Genomic DNA, 25,398 nt, shown 5'->3' with positions numbered 1-25,398 from the left:
ATAGTGTATCAGCTATGGAAAACCTTCTGTTCTTCTAACTTTCTTGGCTATAATTGTACATTTTCTTTACACTGAAATAGTTTGAATAGCATAGAAATTATTTGTTCCTTAAAGGTTATATAACATTTCTGTGTAAAAACAAAACAAAAAATCTATTTAGGACTGGGCTGCTGCTTTTTGAGTAGCTCTTTGAAAACTTACTTCCTTTTTATTTTTTTAAAACAATGTTGTAGCATTGTTTTCTTTCTTTTTTATTTAAAAGTATTATTTCCTTTTCCTTTCTTTTTAAATCCTCACCCAAGGATATGTTTATTGATTTTTAGGTGGTGGGGTGGTGGGGGAGAGAGAGAAGGAGAGAGAGAGAAAGATTGATGTGAGAGAGAAACATAGATCAGTTGCCTCCTGTATGTGTGCCCTGACCAGAGATTGAACCTATAACCTAGGTATGTGCCCAGACTGGGGATCAAACACACAACCCTTTGGTGCATAGGACAACACTCCAACCAACTGAGCCACCAGCCAGGTTCACAACTTTTCTTTTTCCTATGGGAACTGATGTCTTTGAATTTTCTTTTTTCTGGATTCACTCCTTGTAAATTATATTGTTCTAGAGAATTATCCACTTCATCTAGATTTTATTTGCATAAAATTGGAGGAAGTCGTTTATTTTTAATTTCTTTTTAATGTATTTTTATTTTTAAGTATATTTTATTGATTATGCTATTACAGTTGTCTCATTTTTTTCCTCCTGTCTCCCACCACTCCCTTCAGTATTCCCCCTCCCCCCCTTAGTTCATGTCAATGGGTCAAACATATGAGGTCTTCCTCATTTCCTATACTATTCTTAACCTCCCCCTGTTTTGTACCTGCCAATTATGCTTCTTATTCCCTGTACCATTTCCCCCTTTATCCCCTCTTCCCCTCCCTGCTGATAACCCTCCATGTGATCTCCATTTCTGTGATTCTTTTCCTGTTCTAGGTGTCTGCTTAGTTTCTTTTTGTTTTTGTTTTAGGTTCAGTTGTTAATAATTGTGAGTTTGTTGTCATTTTACTGTTCATAGTTTTGATCTTCTTTTTCTTAGATAAGTGCCTTTAACATTTCATATAATAAGGGCTCAGTGATGATGAACTCCTTTAACTTGACCTTATCTGGGAACCACTATATCTGCCCTTCCATTCTAAATGATGGCTTTGTTGGATAGAGTGATCTTGGATGTAGGTCCTTGTCTTTCATGACTTTGAATGCTTCTTTCCAGCCCCTTCTCGCCTGTAAGGTTTCTTTTGAGAAATCAGCTGATAGTCTTATAGGAAGTCCCTTGTAGGTAACTGTCTCCTTTTCTCTTCCTGCTTTTAAGATTCTCTCCTTATCTTTAATGTTGGGTAATCTAATTATGATATGTCTTGGTGTGTTCCCCCTTGGGTCCAACTTCTTTGGGACTCTCTGAGCTACTTGGACTTGCATGTCTATTTCCTTTGCCAGACTGAGGAAGTTTTCCTTCCTTATTTTTTCATATAAGTTTTCAATTTCTTGCTCTTCTTCCCCTCAGTCTGGCACCCCTATGATTTGGATGTTGGAATGTTTAAGTTGTCCCAGAGGTTCCTAAGCCTCTCCTCATTTTTTTTTTTTTTTTGAATTCTTGTTTGTTCATTCTGTTCCGATTGAATATTTGTTTCTTCCTTCTGTTCCAATTGTTGATTTGAGTCCCAGTTTTCTTCCCTTCACTGTTGGTTCCCTGTATATTTTTCTTTATTTCACTTTGGATAGCTTTCACTTCACTTCTGTGAGCATCCTGATTACCAGTGTTTTGAACTCTGCATCTGATAAGTTGGCTATCTCCTCATCACTTAGTTCTAGTTATGGAGTTCTGTTCTTTCATTTGGGTCATATTTCTTTGTCTTCTTGCACTTGTTAGGTTGTAAGAGGTGGAGGCTTTGGTATTCATGAGGGCGGGGCAACCCACTTCACTGTGTTGTTGCTCTGTATGTGGGAGTGGGTCAGAGAGGAAACAATGTCACTTGCTTGGCTCTCACCCCACTTTCAGTCACTTCCCCGCTATCCACAAGCAAATTGCACCTTTCTGGTGCTGATTCCCAGGTGGCTGGATTTGTGTATGTTCTAGGACTCCATAGGTCCCTCCAGTGGACTCTTCTGTGAGACTAGGAGTTTCTTCAGCTGCTGCAATCCCCACAAGTTTTTACAGCCAGAGGTTTTGAGTCTTTGGTTTCCCACACTGGAACCCTGGGTTGCGTAGTCTCTCTTGCTCCCCCGTTGCTCCTCCGGTTTATCTGCATGTGAATGTGGGACTGCTCCATCCTCTATCCACTGCCTTGCTGTGCATCCTGTCCACCCTGGCTGCCCATTTCTGCCCCTCCTACCAGCCTAGATGAATGTTTGTTCTTTAACTCCTTGGTTGCCAGACAGTTTGATTTTTCTGGCAGTTTTGGTTGTTTTTGTTTTTAAGTTGGTGGTTGTCCTTCTTTTGGTTGTGCAAGGAAATGAAGCCTATCTATCTATCTTCTGTCTTTCATGTTGGCCAGAAGTCTGTTTCCCAACTTCCTTTTAATTGCTTCTTCATTTTTCTGGTGTTATTTCTTATTTTGTATATTGGTATGCTTCTTTCTTTTCCTCCCTTGATTTGTTTCGCTAGCTATTTATCTACTTGATTTATCTTAATGACATTTTCTAATTTTGGGATGTTAATTTATTTTCATTCATGTTTATTAGATGTGTTTAAGGATATGAATTACAGTATGATGGTATTTTATTTTGATTTTTTTAAACAGCGCACTTAAAGAGAAGTTATATTCTTTGATTTAGCCTTACAGTTAAAGCTATGTTATTATGTCAACCTATTTAAGTTTTTCATATAACTACTTTTTAATTCACTCTTGCTTCATGGGTTTGAGAGGGCTGGATGATAGTCTATTAATAATGTTTCTACTTTTTTTCCTCTTATTCCCTGTAATGTGTTTTACAAATACGTATTCCATGATACTTAGGTATTCAAAATATTTTTTTATCGTGAATCCCACCATTCAACATTACAGAGTTCTTTTGATTGGTTGTTTAATGCTTTTTTGTTCTGAGTTAAATCTTGCAAAATATCGACCACTGTTATTTTCTTCCCTCTTCCCTCCTTCCATCTTTTCATTCTTCATCCCTCCTTCTTTTCTTACCCCACCCCCATTCCTTTGTTTTCAAACTGAATCACTTAGACATAGGGGTCTCTTTCCCACCAAATAGAATGGAACTGCCTTTATGATTCAAATGGAAAGTTTGTTTCTTTCTAATAGGTTAGTTTAGCTCTCTCACAGTTACTGAGATAAATAAAAGTTTGGTATTAATACTGTTATGTTATTTTACAGTATATTTTTAAATGTATGAGTTTTGAAAAAAATTTTACCATTTGTTCTGCTTTCTTAGCTTTGTGCTCTTTTAATTAGAAAGGTTGATATTTCTGTTGTCATTATTACTATAACTATATGAAAACCCTTAATCTTCTTATTTTTTAAAACTATCTATTAATCCCCCTCTGAGGAGTAATGATAAAATTAATATTTTTCCTCTTTCTTCCCCCGTTCTATCAGCTAATTTTAGAATTATAAAATCTTTACTTAAATTCTCCTGCAATTTATCAGTTTGAAATAATATCTTTTGACCTCAGTAACATTCTATGTTCTTCCTCCTTCAGCTTTTATCTTCTTTTTTTGGGGGGGGATGTTTTATAATTTCTGTATTATTAAGGCTTGTATTATATTTTATTGTGGAAACACAATCACATAGGAGTTTAGTTCCATAATTAGTTTCAGTGTTTATTCTAGTCTTTTTACACTGATTTTTCCAACCATCTCTTGGATGACTACAGTTTAATCTTAGTAAATTCTTGAGGAAGACCTCATGGGAACAAGATTTTGTGTGTTTGCGTATGTTCAAAACTTTTGAACATTGTTTGTTGCCTTTATAATTAATGAGTTTGGCTGAATTTAAAAATCTCATATGAACTTTCTTTCCCCAAGAATTTTATAGGCATTACTCCATCCATTGGAGTAACGGGGCCGGGGGGCGGGGGTCTGCTGAAACCTGTTGTTGAATGTTTGTGGAGAAATGCTACAACAGAGAGAGATTCTCCCCCAACACCACTACTATTTATAAGATACCAGAGCTTTCTTGCCTTGATTTCCAAAGGATTTTTTTAAATTTGAAGTCCAGTTATTTTACTAGGTATCTTATTGTTGACCGTTAGAACTAGTTTCTCTGGGGAACTGGGTGCCCTTTCAGTAAGTATTTTATTACGAAAAGTTTTCTTATATTTTATCTTTATATATTTATTGTTTTACAATATTTTGCTTTTCTTTTGTCGAAATTCCAGTTACATATATTATATAGATATTCTTTAGATCTCTGCTTTTAATACTTCAATTTATAGCAGTTTTTCTCTCTCTTTGGCTACTGTTCTTGTAGCTGTCATCTATTTACCTTAACTCGGATTTCATTATAGATTTCAATAAATAGCAGTTAAATCTCTTGAGCTCTGCCATCTGATGTTTCTTCTCCTCTTATTATCTTGGTATGTCTTATGCTTTCAATTTTCTGCCTTGTGTGCAGATATTATTTTGCTTATTACTACTATTCTTGGTTTAATGTATGATCCTAATTTTTAAAATATATTTTATTGATTATGCTATTGCAGTTGTCTGAATTTTTCACTCTTTGCCCCCCTCCACATAGTATCCCCACCCACTCTGTCAGGCAGTCTGCCCATCATTGTTCATGTCCAGGGGTCATGCAGATAAGTTCTTTGGCTACTACGTTTTCTATACTGTACTTTACATTCTCATGGCTATTCTATAACTACCAATTTGTACTTCTTAATCTCCTCACCTCTTCACCCATTTGCCTATACCCTCTTCCATCTGGCAACCATCAAAATGCTCTCTATATCCATGAATCTATCTGTTCTTCTAGTTTAGTTTGTTTTTTAGATTCAATTGTTGACAGGTGTGTATTTACTGCCATTTTATTGTTCATAGTTTTGATCTTTTCTTAAATAAGTCCCTTTAACATTTCATATAATAATGGTTTGGTAATGAAGAACTTTAGTTTTTTGTTATCTGGGAAGCTCTTTGATTCTAAATGATATCTTTACTGGGTAGAGCAATCTTGGCAGTAGGCCTCTGCTTTTTGTGACTTGCCAGTCCCTTCTAGCCTGCAAAGTTTCTTTTCAGAAATCAGCTGACAGTCTTATGGGAACTCTTTTGTAGGCAATTACCTCCTTTTCTTTTGCTGCTTTTAAGATTCTCTCTTTATCGTTAACCTTCGGTATTTTAATTATGATATGTGTTAAACAATTAGGATTGTCTGTGCTTCCTGGAGTTGCATGTCTATTTCCTTTACCAAATTTGGGGAGTTTTCTTTCATAATTTTTTCAAATAGATTTCTAGTTTCTTGCTTTTTCTCTTCTTTTGGCATCCCTGTGATGCTAATGTTGAAACACTTGAAGTTGTCCCAGAGGCTGTTAATACTATCTTCATTTTTTTGATTTCTTTTTTCTTCTTGTTGGGCTGATTGGTTATTTTTTGCTTCTTTATATTCCAAATCATTGATTTGATTCTCAGCTTTATTCACTCTACTGTTGTTTCCCTGTAAATTTTTTCTTTTATTTCAATTAGTGTATCCTTCATTTCTGACTGGATTTTTTTATGCTGTTGAGGTCCTCACTAAGTTTCTTGAGTTTCCTTATAACCAATGTTTTAAACTCTGGATATGATAAATTGCTTATGTCCATTTTGTTTAGTTCTTTTTCTGGAGTTTGATCTGTTCTTTTATTTGGGCTATGTTGCTTTGTCTCTTCATTTTGGCAACCTTCCTGTATTTGTTTCTATGTATTGGGTAGAATTTCTATGACTGCCTGTCTTGATATTGTGGCCTAATGTAGTAGGTGTCCTGTAGGGTCTAGTGGCACATCCTTTCTTATTACCCAAGCTGGATACTAAGGTATGCTCTTCATGTGGGCTGAATACACCCTCCTCTTATAGTGGAGCCTTGGTTGCTGTTGGCAGGCCCATGAGAGGGATTTACCAAGGCCAGTGAGTTGCAAGGATTGGCTGTGACCACTGACCACCAGCCTCTGCCCTCTGTGGAGGATCAGGATGGCGGTGCTCTGACATGGTCTGTAGCTGTTTACTGGGTGTGCTGGCCTTGGAGCTTCCTGGGTGGTGCCTGCCACGATCAGACCCAGTTTGTGTGTTGCCTGGGACTACCCTGCCTGAGGTATAGAATAATCTGAGATGGCTGTTACTTGTGCTGGGCTTGGAGATTCCCCGGTGAAGCCTAGCTGTGAATCTGGGCTGGCTGCTGCTAGTGCTGTGCCTGGGATCACTTAAAAAGAGGTGAGGGGGCTGGCGGCTCACTGAGGCCAGCTGTTGCTTGCTTGATAGGATTTAGGAAGTTGTGAAGCTTGAGCCAAGATCTGACATTCACATGGAAAAGCTACTATCAATAGCTGTAAGCTGGGTGAGATGGAGCCTCACTGGGTCTCCAGGGTGGGAAACACAATGTTAGCCAGGTTGGTGGTGTCTAAGATAGGGCACCAGCCTGCCAGCTATGTGGCTCTGCCCACCTTTATGTGTGGTAGAAAGATGCCTCCCAGCTCCTGCCTTGATGCCAGCCACTTCGCTTTCTCCCCGTATGCCACTGGTGCCCTTCAAGCTGCCACTCCAGGGCTGGAGCTCAGAGGGAGTGAGTCTGAGCAGGTAAGTCCATGTGTGGGTTCTTTAAGAGGAACTGCTTGAGACTCCAGGAGTTTCTTCCACAGACTAAATCCCTGCTGGATTTTGCAACCAGAAGTTATGGGGACTGATGGTCCTGGCACTGGTATCCTGGGCTTGGGGGCCTGGAGGCGATGAATATCTCCTCATTCATGAGGTATTCATCCCATTTTTTTATCCAGGACACATGGGTGTGGGACCAGCCCGTTCCAAGTCTCCACCCCTCCTACTAGTCTGGATGGATGTGGTTTCTTTAATTCTGTAGTTGTCTGACTTCTTTGCAGCTCGACTTCTGCCGATTCAGAGTGATGGCTGTTCTGCAATTTAGTTGTAATTTTGATGTGGTTGTGTGAGGAGGAGAGCTGTGTTTCCCTATGCCACCGTCTTGCCTAGAAGTGATCTTAATTTTTATACATCTTTGGCCATACTTTTCTTGCAATACCACTCTTCTGCCATTTGTTTTTCCTGTACCTTTTCTGCATTCCTTTTATTCACGCTGTGTTTGCACATATTTGATCCATGATGGTTCTATTTAATTTTTCATCTTTGAAGGGGGTGGGTTGTTTTGGAGCATACTTATGAGAGGTTCATGAGGAAACAGTCCACATACTAAGTAAAAAGAATTTTCCTCTATTGTGTCTGAATTTTTTCTTGTCTTTATTTCTTCCAAGCTAATGGAAATAGGAAGGTATGAAGTTTTTCTTCATATAATGACTTCCCACTGCTACAGAGTTATGGTGTTCCCTGTAAAGATGGATTTCTGATCTGTCATTTCTGTTATTTGTGTGTGTGTATCGATGCTCATGAGGGATGTTGATGAAAAATCAGATAATATTCTGATACTAGTCTAATTCTCATACCTTGCAGGTAAACATTAATTCTGCTCTCAGGAAGTGTTAAGGATTTTATTTCTTTTTCTTTGAAGTTGTCATATTGCCCACTGTTTTTTTCATTGAAATTAATTTTATTTTAAAGATTTGTAACTTTCATCAGCTCATGGAACTTCCCTTCTACATCTGTAAAAAATTTTTTTCTCCACTTTTTGTTTTTTTACTGTTTCTTTAATTCATATTCTGTACGTGCTTTTTTTTCTTTTTTTCCATTTCTTTGACTTTTTCCTTCACATTACATGAGACACTCAGCTTTGTCTCCCATATTATCAGTTTTTAACTTTATTATGATTAACATCTTATAATCTTGTATTTCCATACTATTTATAATATTCAAGATTGGTGTGGTTCTTTAAATGCTACAGTTATATAGCAGAGCATTCTCTTTTTCAGTACCATAGTACCTCAAATCTTGATCCCATCTGAGCAGTTCAGTTAGTTAGATTTCTAAAAAATTTTAATTTTTTCTCTGAAATAATTCTCTCTTTTTTTGAGGGGGTTCATAGTTGTGTCCTTTTTCATGTTGTTCATTTTCTTCAAAAGTTTAGTGACCTTGGTTGTCTATTATTAAGGTGCAGTTACTTCTTCAGAGATCTAGAGATGTTTTCTTTCTTTCTTTTTTTCTTGGCCCTGGAAGCTTTGGGTTGCTTTTGCCTCTGCAAACCTTTCTTTTAAGTAAATATTTAGATAATATTTGTAATGAGCTTATATTCTTTCAAGGTATACTTTAAGTATAATTTGGATCTGCTTTCATCCCATTTCTCTGATATATCAATTCTCACTATAATTTCATATACTCTTATCAATTTAGTCCCAATAACTTTTTAGCTTCCAAAAATTTTTTAAAATGAATGGTTTACTAAAGGAAACTTTCTTATATCCCATCACAGTTTTTTTTTTTTTGAAAAAAAAATGCCTCCTTTTTTTAGCAAGAACATAATTTTTCTTTTTCTTTTATTCTTCTTTTTCTTGTCTTTTAAAGTTTGGGGATATGAAGAAAGATAGGTACTTGTTTCCTGATTGTTTTCCTGATCTAATCTTTCTAAAATTTTATTGACTTATTTTCTTAAGAAAATCTTGAAGTATCTAAAATCTGAAGCATTAGACAAGATGTTTATGTTTTATAGCCTGTACTTTAAAAAATTATAACTTCTTTTGTAAGCTTATATACAGGAACAAATTAATGACTTTTGCATATATTTGGCTATCTGATCCTGCTGTTTCTACCTCTTTGTCATCTCTGAAATCTTGACTTCTTTCTAATCTGGTAGTAAGATTATTTTTTCACCTGGCTCGTTTAGGTCTTTCTGTTTTCCTTGCTTCTAGTTACCATTCCGGGAAATAACGTAGTTCATCTTCAAAACTGAGAAAAAATTCACAACTTATCAGCCCCAACGTGGTGGCTTATTTGGTTGGAGCATCATCCTGTACACCAAAGGGTTGTGGGTTCAATTCCCAATCAGGTCACCTGCTCATGTTACAGGTACTATCCCCAGTCAAGGTGCATACAGGGAGCAAGAAATCTATATCTTTCTCTTTCCCCCTTCCTCTCACTCTAAAATCAATAAGTATATCCTTGGATAAGAATTAAAAAGTACTCATAATTTATCAAAAATTACTATCTTCAAGAACAAAAATTAAATTCTTCAGCCTGGCTCTTCTTGCCTGGTCACTTCCTCGATGTTTTTCCAGACTCATCTTTGTTTCCTTGACCTGGAATTGCTTTCATTCTTGAAGCCTTTGTCTACTTGGGGAACATGTCTGCTACCTCACAGTGAAGTTCTACTCTTTCTCTTTTGTGGTTCCAGCACTTTATTTATACTTGATTATGGAACTTAACATGTTGTAATTATTTTTTTAACTGTCCATCTGTTCTCCTGCTGATGGTAATGCTTTGGTAGGTAGTCATAATGCTCCTAGAAAACTGTCAGGTATAGAAAAATAGGCCCTTTTTAAATACTTGAATGAACTGTGGGTTGCTTATATTTACCATCACTTGAGCTTTTAAGTCATTTAGTGAATTCTTTGAAAGAAGAAATTTTTTGTTAAGAGTTCATATCAATGATACATCCTGTCAGAAAGAAATAGCTGTCAAAATGGAGGGGAAAAACAGGATAATAGTAGATTAGATCGGGCTCATCAAGTATGAAGACTGATGCCATGTCTCATGGCTAGGGAAGCAAAGAGTCTTAGTAGAAGTAAGTTGAACAGGTAAAACTACAGAAAATAAATTTAGGTCTAAAGATTTAGACTCTTAATTATTGTAACAAAATATTTTAAGATTTTAATGGAACCGGTGTTCTTAGAACAACAGTTGAATTTCATGTTTATACTACTAATCACTAAAAGAACTATGTCACATAGCAAAAGAATATCCAGATGTTTCTGTGAAGAATACTGTGGTGCTTTTGTTCAGAAGAAATTATAAAGCTAGCAGTTGTTATGATGATAAAGGAGGCTTGTTTTCTATATAATTGGAGTGATTGATCTTTCTGCATTGATTGTGCATGAACATAATGCCTACTGTGTACAGGGAGAGCACTCTGCTAGGTATTGTGGGAGCAGCAAAGGAATTAGAGCCTGGGTCTAACCCTTAGGGGTTATATTTTTTGTTAGGCCAAAAAATAGTGCCAGTGAAAAAGATTTATTAGTTATCAAAGCAGGATATTACTAAGTGCAGAGCAAGACATGAAAAATGGAAAGGACTAAGTCCTAAAGAAGTCTAAAACAAGGAATGATACAGTTTAGAGAGAAGAATGACTTCTTTGAGGGGTGAATTTTGATCTGAGTCTTTGAGGGGGATAATGGACCTGGATAGACAGTAAATTACCCCAAGTGGGTAGGACAGTAGCATCATATACAGGGGAAAAGTGAACAGGTAGAACAGGTGTGTTTTGTGCATGGCAGAAGATTGGTTGATTGGTTGGCCAAAGAAGTATTGTAGGACTTAGTAATCAAACAGTATTTTTTTTTTTTTTTTGCCTTGTAGCATTTTTTTAAAAATAGAAAGCCACTGGATTTATAGTGTTATATTTAAAGAGAACTTAGACATGTCCTTTTCCTACATTTCAAATGGTGCAAAGTGTGTACACATAAGAAACAGTAGCTGAAGCTTGACTAAGCTAGTATATGATAAAGGGTAAAGAGACAATGTGGAAAAGATGGATATGATTTGAATCTGTAAAATGGGATTAAATAATACGTGCTTGACAGGTGTGCTAGAATAAAATGAAATAACACATAAAGTGCCTCACACTTAATAGAAACTGATGTGCTAACTGTTTTCCCTGTTCTACTTCTCAATTCTAAGGTAACTTGTGAAAAAAGAGATGCTTGAAGGATGCATGATCATTGAAACTGTCAGAAGGGATGTGGCTTGTCTTGGGCTTTGAAAGATTTGTGGGTTTTAGTGAGTAAACATTAAAAATAAAGAGATAGGCATACAGACTCTGCTTTAGGGAGCTCCACCAAGCTTTTGTTGAGTGGGAGAAGTGGTTTGGAAGGCAGGCTTGGAACTTAGAAGCCGACTGCACTCATATAGCGCTCTTCTGCCCATGTCCCAACTTGTTCACTGCTGTGACTAACGTGTCACCATGTGTCAGCTCCTTTGGTAAATAGGAATCAGAAGTTGATCACTTTTGAATTCTCCATCACAAATAGCATAGTATTTTACACATAGTAAGGCCCTCAATACGTATTTATTAAGTGAGTTAGTAAAACAAACACCTAGGTACACCAGAAACAAGAGCTGTTGAGGATGACAGTTTATGCTTATATTGTATCAAATTACATAGTACAATGTGGGAGAGACTATTGTTGGGTGGGATAGTAGAGTGTCTTGGAGATGGCCAGATGTGGTTTCACATTGGCTTATTGGCTTGTATATTTTGTGAACTTGAGCAAGTTCTTGTTCAATATATACTTATACTGAGACCATTTCTTAGTTGTTTGCTCTTTTGACCTTAGTTTCATCATCTGTTGAATAGCTATTGCCTACCTCAGACCTGTGAAGATTAAATGAAAACTAGCTCAGTGCCTGGCTCATTAGGGTGCTCACATAAATATTGTTAATAATCATCATAGTAGTTACTTTTGATATTCTTTAATTCACATTGTAACCTTGATATACACATTTTGAGTGGCAGAATTCACACTTGTTCTCTCAAAATACTGAGCAAAAAACAAAGTAATAGATAATACTATTCTATAATACTTCATTACTGATCATGCTATATTAAGTTCAAAATGCTGTCATTTCAAAATTTCACTTTTGAAAATAAAGACTTGAGACAGTCTAAGGAGAATGCAGTTTAGGCCCAGTACTTTGCAGTAGGAGTTCAAGGAGTGTTTTTTTTTTCACTCTAGCACCTGCCTGGGGCTCTTCTAGGACTTATACAAACTTGATTTCCTTGATTCTCACAGTAGTTCCCAAATTGCTGGCCATAGCTTTTTATTTTCCTTTTGCAACAGCTGAGGAAATTAAGACTCAGGTGACAAGGTTATTGAGTGTGATAATCATTTATAATAATGATAAACAAGTTAAACTTTGAATGTGTCTACAATAAGTTGGGAGTGAGATAAAGCAGGGTCGACATGAATGCTGAAGAAGGATTACTGGAAAATGAGACTATCTCTATAAAGTTTGGATGTCATCTCAGTCTTTCAGCCTGTTGGCTATGAAAAGTATATGTAAGTTTCATTTTTCAAAGACTGATACCTTTTTGGTCACAGAGAGTCACAGAATGCCACATTTGCTCTGTGTAGTGTTCAGTGAGAACATAATGAACTTCAGTTTTCTAGTGTTCCAAAGAGATGACATATCACAAGTCAGCAATTGGTTGTCTTTCAAATATTATTAAGCCGTTATAGAGCAATCATGCTGGGTAATAAATACAGACAGAACTACGGACATTGTTTTGACTTGAAAGATTCAATTAAGTGTTTAAAAAGCTCCCTAGTGTGATGTAAAACAGCATCTTTGATTTCCATATTCCTAGATTGAAACCTTGGAGTCAGCTTTGAGAACCTCTCTCTGTACCCACATCAGTTATCAAATTATGGATATCCTTTTCCACTTACCACATTTCGTGCAGATGCCGTTTCTTTCCCGAAGCCTGCTGTGATTTCACCTGTGGTGTGCAGTTTCTCCAGCCTTGCTACATCCCTGCTATTTGGCACTAGAGGACTATGAGACTTACATAGAACACTCCTGAATGTGATTTTAAAAAATAATTGTAAACAAATATCTCCATTCCACTATGAGGCAGTGACCATACCTTATTCATCAATATGTTTTTACTGCCTAACTCAGTGCCTAGCACATTGTGGGTACTTTGCTACATGATTTAGTGAGATAAATCACTTCGATCATGCTGAGACCACATTTTTTGAGAATGGAGACCACATTTCTTTGTAATATTTAAAGATTAAGTGGAGAAAAGAAGAAAGAAAAAGTAAATACAGGTAATAATCTTAAAAATATGTATTTACTGTGGGTTTTGTTATTGTTGGTCTGCCAAAATGTTTAAACCAGAATCTTTAGTTCACAAATGGTGAGCCTCCCCCCATCCCCAGTATTAGTAGATTTTTGTTGGGAGTTTGTTTTATTTATTTATTTATCTATCTATTTATTTTTGTTGTTCACGCTATTACAGAGATGTCCCCCATTGCCTTGCCCTTTGCTTACCTCCACCCAGATCCCTTTCCTGCCCCCCCTCCCCTGGCCTTCTCCACACTGTTGTCTGGGTCCATGGGCTATGCATATACATATCCTTTGGCTAACCCTTCATCTTCTTTTATCTAGTCCTCTTTCCCCTCCCCAACACCCTCCTATCTTATAGCTGTCAGTCTGTTCCATGTACCCATGCCTCTGGGTCTATTCTGTTCATCAGTTTATTTTGTTCATTAGATTCCACATACAAGTGAGATCATCTGGTATTTGTTTTTCTCCGACTAGCTTATTGCGCATAGCATAATAATCTTCCAGATCCATCCATGCTATTGCAAAGGGTAAGATTTCCTTCTTTTTTTACAGCCAGGTAGTATTTCATTGTTTAAATGCACCAAAGCTTTTTTATCCACTCTTCTGCTGGTGGGCACCTGGGCTGTTTCCCGATCTTGGCTATTGTAAATACCACTGCTATTAACATGGAAGTGCATATATTTTTTCTGATTGGTGTTTCAGGATTCTTAGGGTATATTCTCAGAAGTGGGGTTGCTGGGTCAAAAGGCAGTCCCATTTTTATTTTTTGAGGAAACTCCGTACTGTTTTCCACAGTGGCTATTCCAATTTGCATTCCCACCAACAGTGCACTAGAGTTCCCTTTTTTTCACATCCTCACCAGCACTAGTTGTTTGTTGATTTATTGGTAGTAGCCATTCTGGCAGGTGTAAGATGATCTCTCCTTATAGTTTTAATTTGACCATAACAAATCTAACTGGATAAGGATCAAATGAATGACTCCAAACTAGGCCTATCTGTGACTTTTTGTGTTTTTAACTTTATTTCACATAAAAGTTTTCTTCAGCCACAGTTTACATTCAATATTAATATGTATTAGTTTCAATACAGTGTACAGCATAGCAGTTAGGTAATCATATACTTTACAAAGTGTTCCTCTGATATTTTCAGTACATATCTAGCACTATACATAGTAATTACAATATTGCTGATTATATTTCCTATGCTGTACTTCACATTCCCGTGACTATTTTGTTACTACCAGCCTATAGTTCTCAATCCTTTCAACTTTTTCCCAGTCCCCAAACCCCCCTCCCCTCTCACAGCCATCAGTCTCTTCTCTGTATCTATGTCTGTTTCTGTTTTGTTTGTTTATATTGTTCTTAAGATTCTACATGTAAGTGAAATCACATGTTAATTGTCTTTCTCTGATTGACTTATATCACTTTAGCATAATATCCTCTAGGTCCATCCATGTTGTTGCAAATGGTAAAATTCCAGTCTTTATTGTGGATGAGTGATATTCCATTATATATTTTTTAATCTACTTTTCTATTGATGGGCTCTGGGTAGTATTGCTTCCATAGCTTGGCTATTGTGAATAACGTTGCTGTGAACATAAGGGTACATATATTCTTTCAAATTAGTGTTTTGGGTTTCTTCAGATAAATCCCCAGAAGTGAAATCACTGGGTCATAAAGCAGTTCCATTTTAATTGTTTGAGGAACCTCCATCCTGTTTTCAATAGGGGCTGCACCAGCCTGCATTACCACCAGTAGTGCATGAGGGTTCCCTTTTCTCCACATTCTTACTAACACTTAATTGTTTGCTGACTTATTGATGGTAGTCATTCTGTAGCAATCTCTCATTGTGGTTTTAATTTACATTTCTTTGATGATTAGTGACATTGAGCATCTTTTCATATGTCTATTGGCCATCTGTGTGTCTTTGAAGAAATGTCTATTCAGGTGTTTTGCCCATTTTTTAATTGAATTGTTTGCTTTTTTGGTGTTGAGTTGTATGAGTTCTTTATAAATTTTGGATATTAACCCCTTATCAGATGTATTATTCACAAGTGTGTCCTCCCATTCAATGGGTTGTCTTTTCATTTTGTTGATGGTTTTCTTTGCTGTGCAGAAACATTTTAGTTTGATGTAGTCTGATTTGTTTATTTATTTACTTTTTTGCTTCTTTCCCGTGTCTGAAACGATATATCAGAAAAAATATTACTAAGGGAAATGTCTGAGATTTTACTGCCTATATTTTCTTCTAGGAGTTTTATGGTTTCATATCTTCCATTTATGTCTTTAATTCACTTTGAGTTTATTCTTGTATGTAGTGTAAGAAGGTTGTCTAGTTTCATTTTTTTACATCCATTTGTTAAGTTTTCCAAACACCATTTATTGAAGGGACTGTCTTATACCCCATTGTATGTTCTCACCTCATTTATCAAATATTAATTGATCATATAGGCATTGGTTTATTTCTGTGCTGTCTGTTCTGTTCCATTGAACTATATGTCTGTTTTTTTTGCCAGTACCATGTTGTTTTGATTACTGTTTCCTTTTAGTATAGTTTGATATCAGGTAGCATGATTTCTCCAACTTTGTTCTTTTTTTTCTCAAGGTTGCTGTAGCTATTCAGTGCCTTTTGCGGTTTCCTAGACATTTTTGGATTATTAGCTCTAGTTCTGTGAAATATGCCTTTGGTATTTTGATAGGAATTGCACTGAATCTATAGATTGCTTTTGATAGTGTGGACATTTTAACAAGTTCTTCTTTTATCCATGATCATAGTATATGCTCCCATTTATTTGTACCATCTTATTTTCTTTCTTCAATGTCTTATAAATTTCCAAGTACAAGTCATTTACCTCCTTGGTTAAATTTATTTCTAGGTAATTTTATTTATTTTTGATGCAGGTGTAAGTGTGATTTTCTTTTTTTTAGAAATATTTTTATTTATTTATTTTAGAGAGAGGGGAAGGAAAAGAGAAAGAGAGAGAAACATCAATGTGAGAGAGAAATAGCAGTCTCATACATGTCCCCACCTGGGACCCAACGTGCAACATAGGCATGTGCCCTGACCAGAAATTGAACTGGTAACCTTTTGCTTTTGCAGACTGATGCTGAACCAATTGAGCCAGCCAGTCAGGGTGGGATTGTTTTCTTAGTTTTTCTGATAGTTCATTATTGGCATATGTCTTTGACTTTTCATATTAAGTGACTTTTCTAAGCTTTAGCTACTATTGTGAGGGATTGTAGATTTTGAAATTCAAAATAGGAAACCCTAGCGTTTGTAAAGTATGTAGTGTTCCACTCCCTCCCTCCCTCCTTCTCTCTCTGTCTCACTCTCTGTCTCTCTTTCTTCATAGGAGATCACCATGCATATAAAACACCCTCAAGTATAAGGCAGTGAAGTGATTCCTGCCTGATAGCACTCTAGATAATAAAGTGGAAGGTTTGTGTCTGAGGTGCTGGGTATCTTCCATTTTGCCTTGTGACTACAACAGTCATGTTGTGATCTAGAAATTACAAGCAATTCCCTTTCTGCTGAAGTTAGGGGGTCCTTCCATGTGTCATGGTTGAAGAGCACTGAGTAGGTGCTTATTAAAGTGTCAGTTCAAGGGGGATTTTTTAATTATAAAAAGTCAGATTAGCTTTAATATTGCAATACCTCTCTATCGTTTTTTAGTGTTTATTTTACCTTTTATGGAAAGTTTTTTTTTTTGTTAGTGAGCAATGTTTTAGTTGTGACCCTCCTCCAACCCCACTAAGCATGGAATACAATTTTTAGTATTGTAAAAAAAAGGCAAAATTGTCATTTAAATTTTGCTATTGCTTTGAGTAGTGATTATTGTTTGAATGCTTTTAACTGAGTGAAATATGGTAAGTTACATAGATCTGTGCTTTTTAAAAATGTATAGGAATTTTAGATTAATATATAGTTTAATGACCTTTCATAATTAACATTATTTTTTTGGTTGATTGTTTAAGTAATAAACAGGGATATTTAGATGTATAACCAATACAAAAATTTTAGCTGTTTAGGAGATGAAATACAAAAATGCAAAATTTTAGCCATGTAGGAGATGAAATACATATTTATATATTGAGAATCTTTTATTATACCATGTAAATTAATACTTTTGGATCAATTCTAACTTTAGGGTTATTTTTGTGACTCTATAATACATTCCAGTGGACTCATTTGTCAATTTTATGAGTAGCATAAGTAAATTTAGTACATCTGCCTATTTGTATACTTTAAATAGACCAATGTAAACAGATCTTATCTACCATATGTTTGAATTTTTTAGTAAAGACAAAACTGCCTAGTCAACAAAGATGGCATTGAATTGCACTGTTTTGGAAAAAAAAGTTAACTAGATGCCTGTTAATCTGGTTCTTTAAATATCATAAACAAAAGTATCAGAACGTGTTTCCAAGGACAAAGACGGAGTTTTCCGGGCTTTGATTGGTTGCTGCGCTGTCCTGTCCCACAGCCATCCTTAATTGGCTTGGGGTAGATTGGAATCACATAAGCAGGGTGACATTTATTGCTTTCCTAGTTGTTTCTTTGCACCGAGCCCTGAGATTCCCAAAGAGTAACTGTAAAAGATTTCTTTCATTTTTGTCCCTGATCTACGAGAGGGGATCCTTCGAAGAAGAGCAGGCATGAGTTTGAGTGCGAGAAGAGTCACTCTGCCTGCAATAACGCCACTAGTTCTACAGAAGAGGGTATGTGGCTGCTTTAGTCTTTTTTCCTTGCTGTTTTTTCCTGTTACTTTGCTTATTAATATGTTGGGAACTTTAGTTACATATCCTGAGAGGCACTATATTTCATTGAGGCTACAGGTAATTAAAGAATATGTTATGAAATTAGACTGGGCGGGGGGCGGGGGGAAAACGTGTTGTAGTAGAACATCTCTGTAGTAAAAACTCCATGTAAAAGCAGCTTGGTCTCATTTTCAGGACGTAGTTTAGAGACTGTGTTGAAGCTTTCATCTTTTTCCCCCTTCTACTGTAACTTCAGACCTCTTTGCCTTTAGTGCACTAGGAAATCTGCTAGCTATTATGTTTTATATTTGTTTACTGAGGAACAGTTTATTTGTTTTACTATAATTTATAGTACATCCATCTTCATTGTTGAATGTACTATATTATTGTTTTACTGTTTACACATGTGGCATCAGTTTATTATTCTCTGGTTTCTGCCAATTTCTGTTGATTTTCTCCCTATTTGCTTAAGAAAAACTTTCCATTAAATTTCCCTGTGAAGGTGCTTTCTGTTAATTATTAATGCAATCAAGTCTATGCATGAAAACAGTTTATCTGTTAGCTTTTTGTAAAGATTATTTTCGTTTCCTACTTGTAACAGTGTATTTCATAAGGTAATAAATACACTGTGTAATGTACTGTTTAAGCAAAATTGAATATACTAAACTTCTCTTGAAAATATACCAAATAAAAATATTGTATTGAAGCTTTTGAAGAATAAAATCTCTTTCCTAGAAAAAGAAAGTACCAAAATACATTTCTGGCAACATTCTCTCTGAATGATTTTGTGCTACTAGAAACTGCAGTGTTTATTTCCATACTCGACTTTTAATAGTTAACTGTCAGTTAACTATTAGTGTATTCCATTAAGTCAAAGGTTATGGTTTAATTTATTTGAAAATGACAACTCTAACATTTAAGGTGGAATTTAAAAATATAAGTGTCTCTTTATTGTTTTTAATTTTTAGCTTTTCAACTTATTTTCTTATTCTATCTACCATTTATCCACTAGGAACATTTTACTTGGAACTGGAATAGTATATGGTAATATTGCCAACATTTGTTCTTAATCTTTCTTGATTCCTTTATTTCATTTTAAGCAAATTTAATTAAAAATATTTTGCTTTGAGCTTGAATCTTTATTTTGATTATGACTTAGCAGTGCATTGATAATGACCGTATAGGTTTCCTAAAGCGTTGGGAATGTGAAAAGGCATATTAACACATACCAAATCTATGTTACTATGTTTTTCTTCTTTATCCAGTTAATACTGCAGTTTAGATTGACCATGAAATGTTCATCATGTGGTCTTTTTGGACACTGTGTCAGTGTGGTGGCAAGCATACCACCTGGACTTTCCATTTACTAGCTGTGTGACCTTGGGCAAGTCACTTAAGCTCTGAGAGATGTTCTTTCCTCACCTGTAAGATAATAGCTTAGAGATTTTCATTAAATGCTTTCTTAAGCCTTATTTGCATCTAATTCTGTGAATCAAATAATATATTTTGTATTTTCATAATTATAGTAAAATATTTAAACCATTTTTTATTTTCTTGAATGGAGTATAAAACATTACACAGAAATGCTATCATTTTTAAGGACTTTGAGCAGTTAGTCTAGGGGAAATTGGTATGAGTACAGCTTGGCTCTGGTAGGTAGCAAACCAAGGGTACTCTGGAAAGCTGTGATTATAATTGATGTTAGTTCTAAACTGCTACTGGACACATCATTGTGATTTCTCTTGGTCTATTTATAATAAGCTTCTTGCTAGATTGCTATTATAATAATTACGTAAGTCAAAATTCCCTAAGCTCAAATCTATCTTAATCCTTTCCATTGAGTACATGTATTAAATGTTCATATAATTTAGCACGTTGTCATTTGCAGAAAGTACTTATGCTATTTCTTTCACCTGATATTTTATCCCCCAAAAGACCCATGCCTATAAAATTGTTCTGAAAATGTTAATGTATCTTATTTTAGGAATTGGATATTTTTTTCTGACTAAAAAACATCCATCTGCTCTGGTTACACCATGACTTTTTTTTTTCCAACATAGAAAATTATTCCACAGTTGTAATTAACTTGTCATTTTCTATATGCACCATAATAAGATGATCTTACAAATCAGTACAAGCATTTCTCAGAGTATTCTGAAGGGAGACTCTCATTTTCCACAAAAGGCAGGTACTTTTCCCACAGGTTGGGGCATAAAGTTTGTTCATCCTTAAAGAGTAGTTCTCCCAAAATAATTTGCCAACTGGAATCCTAATCATTTGAAAAGAAGCTGAGGGCATTTCTGAAAATGCTTAGTAGCACCAGGGAGTAAATCTCTAATCAGCTTGTGTATCTGGCCAAAAGATTCTCCTGAGAATGGTTAGGAACTTTAATTTTAAATATGGCCCTTAACAATGTATGGGCCTTTTTAATAGTAGATTATTACTGTTTGATCTTTGAGGAACAGCATATTTTGGTAGATTCCCCATCAAGCAAATTGGAAATAAATTTTTGGCCTCTTCTAATTGTATTTAGATCTGATTTCCTTGATTCTAGTGAATCAAGATTCTGTCTAATGAAGATGATTTTATCATATCTTTCATAAATTATCACATCTTCACCAACGATTTTCAATGAATCCTTTCCCTTATAGCATTTTTCTTAGGTAACTACTAGGTTATGCATTTATTTTTTAAGAGGAGAAGACTGAGTCTCATCCATGTGGAGTGACTTAGGCAAGGTCACCCTGAAGGTCAATGGCAAAGCTAGAAATAGAATCTAGGTCTTGTGACTTTCAGTGTGTTTCGCCTAGGTACATGTTACCTCCTGAAATTAATATGTTAATGAAATTGCCTTATGGTGTGTATAATTGCCATTCAACTTCTAGTTGAGAATTAGCTTAGTCAAATTCTTTCAACTTTTTTTGTACCCCTACCAACTCCCATATGCTCTAGTGTAGAAAACATTTTATTCAGAAAGCAATTGTAAGCAACGAAGTGAGTGTGAATGATTGTGTGTGTGTGTATGTGTGTGTGTGTGTGTGTGTGTGTGTGTGTGAGAGAGAGAGAGAGAGAGAGAGAGGAGACAATTTATATCCAGACCTTTAGATTGGTACATTGCATCAGGAAAACATTTAAGATCCCAAAGACTTAACAAAAGACTAATTGTAAGGTATAAATTAAATGCAATATAAAATCTGCATTTTTTTTTATAGAAAGGCTTCAACGTCATAAGACCAGATGTACATATTCTGATTCTATGGGTAGGAATGTTTCATACTTCTATCAGATTAATGTTGTTTTGCAAAGTATGCTTATAAGCATTTCTGCATTCTTTATTCATACTACAGTTACAGAGATGTTGATAAAAACACATGATCCTGAAGTCTTCTGAAATCTCAGGAAAAAAAGGGATGTTTAGAAAATATTTTTCTTAAGATTTATATCCTTTAAAAAATATGAAATTCATGTGTATAATATGGGATAATGTCATTTATCAGAAGATTCAATCCCCCATCTATACAAGAGAATAGTTCATTATTTTATTCATTTCCTTTTTCATACAATAAGAATCACTGCTGTGATTTAAAAAAAAAATGATTTTGTGAAGAGTGAAACAGATCATATCATTATTTTGTTTAGAACCTTTACAATACATACAGAGTCAGCCCAGATGTATGCAGCATTCGCTATGCTTCAGGGCCTGGACACACCACAGTTTCCCAGCTTCATGTGAGGCCTCTACTCCAGCACATTGTTTTTTCCCTTGTACTCATAACAGCATTCGCTGTTTGACCCTCTGTGCTTCTGCTCCCAGTCTTGTGCTCAGTGGCCTATAGGAAACTCCAGGCTCCTCTTCCAAAGGTCATTTATTGCCTGTGTCCCAGCTCAGGCTGTGGTACCGTCTTGAAGCCTTCTCATACTCTTTCTCATCTATCTTAAAGGTATCTTGATTCAGTATCAATGGACATACCTTTGTTACTCATTTCTCAATTCAGTAACTGTTGTCACAGGACATCAATTTTATTACCTTGTATGATACTTAAGTCTTATTAGCTATCCCTAGGAGTATATCTTATGCTTTCTGACTTTTCAAATTTGGCTTTAAGTCTTCTCTGTGGATTTTTTGTATTTTTGGTATATTATGCTATTCAGTTTTTAAAATTTAAGGGAAATTTACAACTAAATTTTTAAAATTTAAGGGAAACGTTCTTTAAACACAATGCTTTGTCAGTTATAGGCTGAATTTAATTTCATGTCATCATAAAACTCAGAAGAAGCATATAAAACAGAGGAGAGATTTATTTTTCTTTTACTTTACACGTACAAAAAGAATCAATCCAAAGTAATGTAGCAGCCCCACAATGTCCTCAGGCAACTCAGCTCCTTCTTGCTTTCTATTATAACTTCCTTAGTGTGGGTCCCTTTTCCTTTTATGGAAAGATAAATGCAAAGCTGCAGACATCCTTTTCACATTCCTGGCATATAAAATGGGGAGGACACACTGCACCCCGGCCAGTTCTGTCAGATGTCAGTGTGCTACTCTGAAATAACCAGGAGCTTCTGCTTGCATCTCACTGGCCAGGATTGTGTCACACAGTCAACCCTGAACATCAGGGAGGGCAGGAAATGCAGGCCTTGAGCTTAAAATACTGCCCTCATCAGAATCAGGATTCATTAGGAATGGAGAGGGGAAGGGTGGCTCCAGGTGGGCAACTAGCCATCTCCACTACAAGTGCCAAATTAGGCATTCAGGATATATTTGTCCCTTGGATTTTTATTAGTGTCATGCCAGGTACAAAATAAGGTTATGATTCTTGAACAAATCTATTTCTATTACTTGTATGCAGAGAGTAGATGATGTGCTGAATGGGGAGAGAGTAGGTTTCCAGAGTAGGGGAGGTTAATGGAAATCCATAGATGGTGCCCTGAGTTCAGACGGATGGCTTGCTTGCAAGGTGGCCATGATGTGGTAGTGAATATTGTTATTGCGGTTTACCCGGAGTTCTCGTTCTTGTCAAACCTTGACCTTTCTGCTGCCCTTTTGATTTTTTATACAGGGTAACTTACTTGCATATTCACTGCGGAACGGTGCCACATAGATGAATGGTTTTTGTGTTTTCACAAAATGTTTCTTTTTCTGCGAAGTGAGTTTTTAAGATGTGTGGTGTATTAGAGATCATGTGTTTTTGAGCCAAGAGGCCTTGAGCATGTGCTCAGCTCTGTCACTGACCAGTGAGATGACTTAAGTGCCCCTTTTAAACCTTTCTGAGGATCAGTTTTTCTGTCTTGGGGATAATGAGGCTTCCATACAGAACAGTTGTGAGGATAAATAGGGTAAATACTTAGAAGTATTGCATACTTGCCACATAGAAGAAGCTCAAGAAATGTGAATTCCTTACTCCCCCATCTGTAAAATGGCATGTATTACTAGTTTCATAAACACTTTAAAATATCTCTATTTCTATGAATTTTAATTTTTTTGTGCCCTGTCCTTTTAAGGTGGTTACCCAAAAATTTCCATGTAACAAACGACTCAAACAAAAAGTAGTTGTCCTTGATATAATTTAAAAAGGGAGAGAAAGATAGTATATCTTTCAAATGCTTGCTTGTTCCCTTTGCTTCCTTTTTGTGACTTTAGGTAGATTCTAATTTGAATTAAAAAATTAATCTGACTATTATATGCTGAAAAGTGGTGGTTAGGTGATAATAGGTGGTTAGATTATTTCTTCTTTCACTATCCTAGGGAGTATCTGGCTGGGGCTCATTGGTCGTATATTTGAAAGAAGTAAAATCATGCTTAGTGTTTAGACATTGTCTCAGTAGACAAAAGTGACGGTACTACAGTGTTAGCCATATGATGGCAGGGCTGTGTCACTTTTCATCATCATTGGACTTCAGTGCCCAGCACAGGAAATGTACAGCGTTGGTATAAATTACGCTTACTTCAGCAAACACAATTTTTGACTAAACAAACTTGGCCTCTTTTTTGTACTCACCTGCTATTGACATTCCCTTCTCTATGTTTGTCCCTCTGTTACATTCACATCATTTTTGGGGTTTCATGTTTTGTGGTGAAAAGCCGTGCACTCAAGGCCCACCTCAGCTGGGCCACCCTGCGCTTTTGTCTCCTTTATCCAGTGCCAGCTTGCTGCTGTGGACAGCTAGGTGTACTCACTGCCTTCCACACACTAATAAATATAACAATGGTTGTCATGTGTTCAGCACTGATTACACATTCTCGTTGTTCTCATAAGAATTCTGCAGGGTTGATGGATAAGCCCAGTTTGGGAGGAGGAAAATGAGGCTTGGATAAGTTAATTGTCTTACCCAAAGCACCCGCTAATAACTGTTGGAGGCAGGACTGAGCTTTGGGCCTGAACCGCCAGCCTGGGAAGCGGTCTTTCAGAATCACGTGGGCACGAGCGTGCTGCAGCGCTCTCTTCTCTCATCCATATCTACTCATTTGACACATCTCACCTTTCTGCCTATCACCTTTTGCTCTCCTAGCGATTTTTCATTTGCGGTGCACTCTTATCTTGCCTCAAAGACATAGTGACTAAACTGTCTGTCAGAAATGGGACTGTAGGAGTCTTTGCAACTTCCTCTGAAATGCCTTATATGCTTTCAAAAATTTATAACAATAACCTCTAATATCAATGGCGTGCTATCAGTTTGTCAGCATTTGGTCCATTTTACAGTAGGAGGAATCTGAGGCTCATAACTTACAAGCTGGCAGTTGAGGATCTGCTCACAGATCAGACTCCTGTGTCCATCATCGCTGCGAGCACCCGGACTGAACCTGCGTGGGAAGAGGGTCCATGCCCCATGTCATTGTGTGAACTACGGTGCCTGGTCCACATTTGGCAATGAAGGCAGGTTAAAAATAGCTGGCTGATTAACAGTCTCAGACTCTTGGCTTCGGCCGGCCGGCCTTAGTGCTGGCTCTCCTGGCTGTGCCCCAGCACCCTAAGCCAAGTCTAGAAAATAAAAATCTCTCTTTGGCAGAAAAGGTAAGTGAGACCTTTGGTAATTTCAGATATTAAACCCTCTGAGAGGATAAAGATATTCTACCCCTGAAGGATATTAAAAATATTTGCTCTTAAGACAGTTCCAAATGAGAAATTAAATAATCATTTTGGCAAAAATGGCATTGTCAGTAAATTTTTATAGCTTCCTAATTGGGTGTGCATATTTGGACATATACATTTATTTGTGCTTGTGAAAGTGTCAGGAGTATTATTTCTTAGTTCAAAGTCAAGTTAGTTTGGGTAGTGCTGTCAAGATTTGAAGAAAAATTTTTACATTACCAATTCTAAATGCCAGAGAGAACTCCAGTTTAGATTCCTGGTGAGGTGACACCACACACACACACACACACACACACACACGCACACTTTAAGATGTAGGCGTGGTTTATCTTAAAAAGTTCAAAAAATTAAGAATATTTAAAAACAGATTTAAACTTTACTACAAAGCTTGTAATTGTAGAAAGCAAGAACTC

At 36.3% G+C, this 25,398-nt stretch overlaps 1 protein-coding gene across 2 annotated transcripts in view; it reads left to right on the top strand.

Annotated features, from left to right (window-relative positions):
• Window positions 1-25,398, top strand: part of GRB14 (growth factor receptor bound protein 14) — a 117,934-nt gene that overhangs the window by 41,021 nt on the left and 51,515 nt on the right. The window contains exon 1 of one of the 2 annotated variants that reach the window (XM_054562514.1): window positions 17,632-17,858. The exons of the other annotated variant lie outside the window; for it this stretch is intronic. Coding sequence (XP_054418489.1) covers window positions 17,796-17,858 — 63 coding nt within the window. The 5' untranslated portion in view covers window positions 17,632-17,795. Of the gene's footprint in view, window positions 1-17,631; window positions 17,859-25,398 lie in introns of those variants that run through there. 2 annotated transcript variants of the gene reach the window in all.

The sequence above is a fragment of the Pteronotus mesoamericanus genome, unplaced genomic scaffold (assembly GCF_021234165.1).
Source record: "Pteronotus mesoamericanus isolate MK-2021 breed Mesoamerican mustached bat unplaced genomic scaffold, CSHL_Meso_final scaffold_651, whole genome shotgun sequence".
Classification (NCBI taxonomy): Eukaryota; Metazoa; Chordata; class Mammalia; order Chiroptera; family Mormoopidae; genus Pteronotus; species Pteronotus mesoamericanus.
The sequence above is the reverse complement of the archived record's forward strand: the minus strand, read 5'-3'. Positions and strand labels throughout refer to the sequence as shown.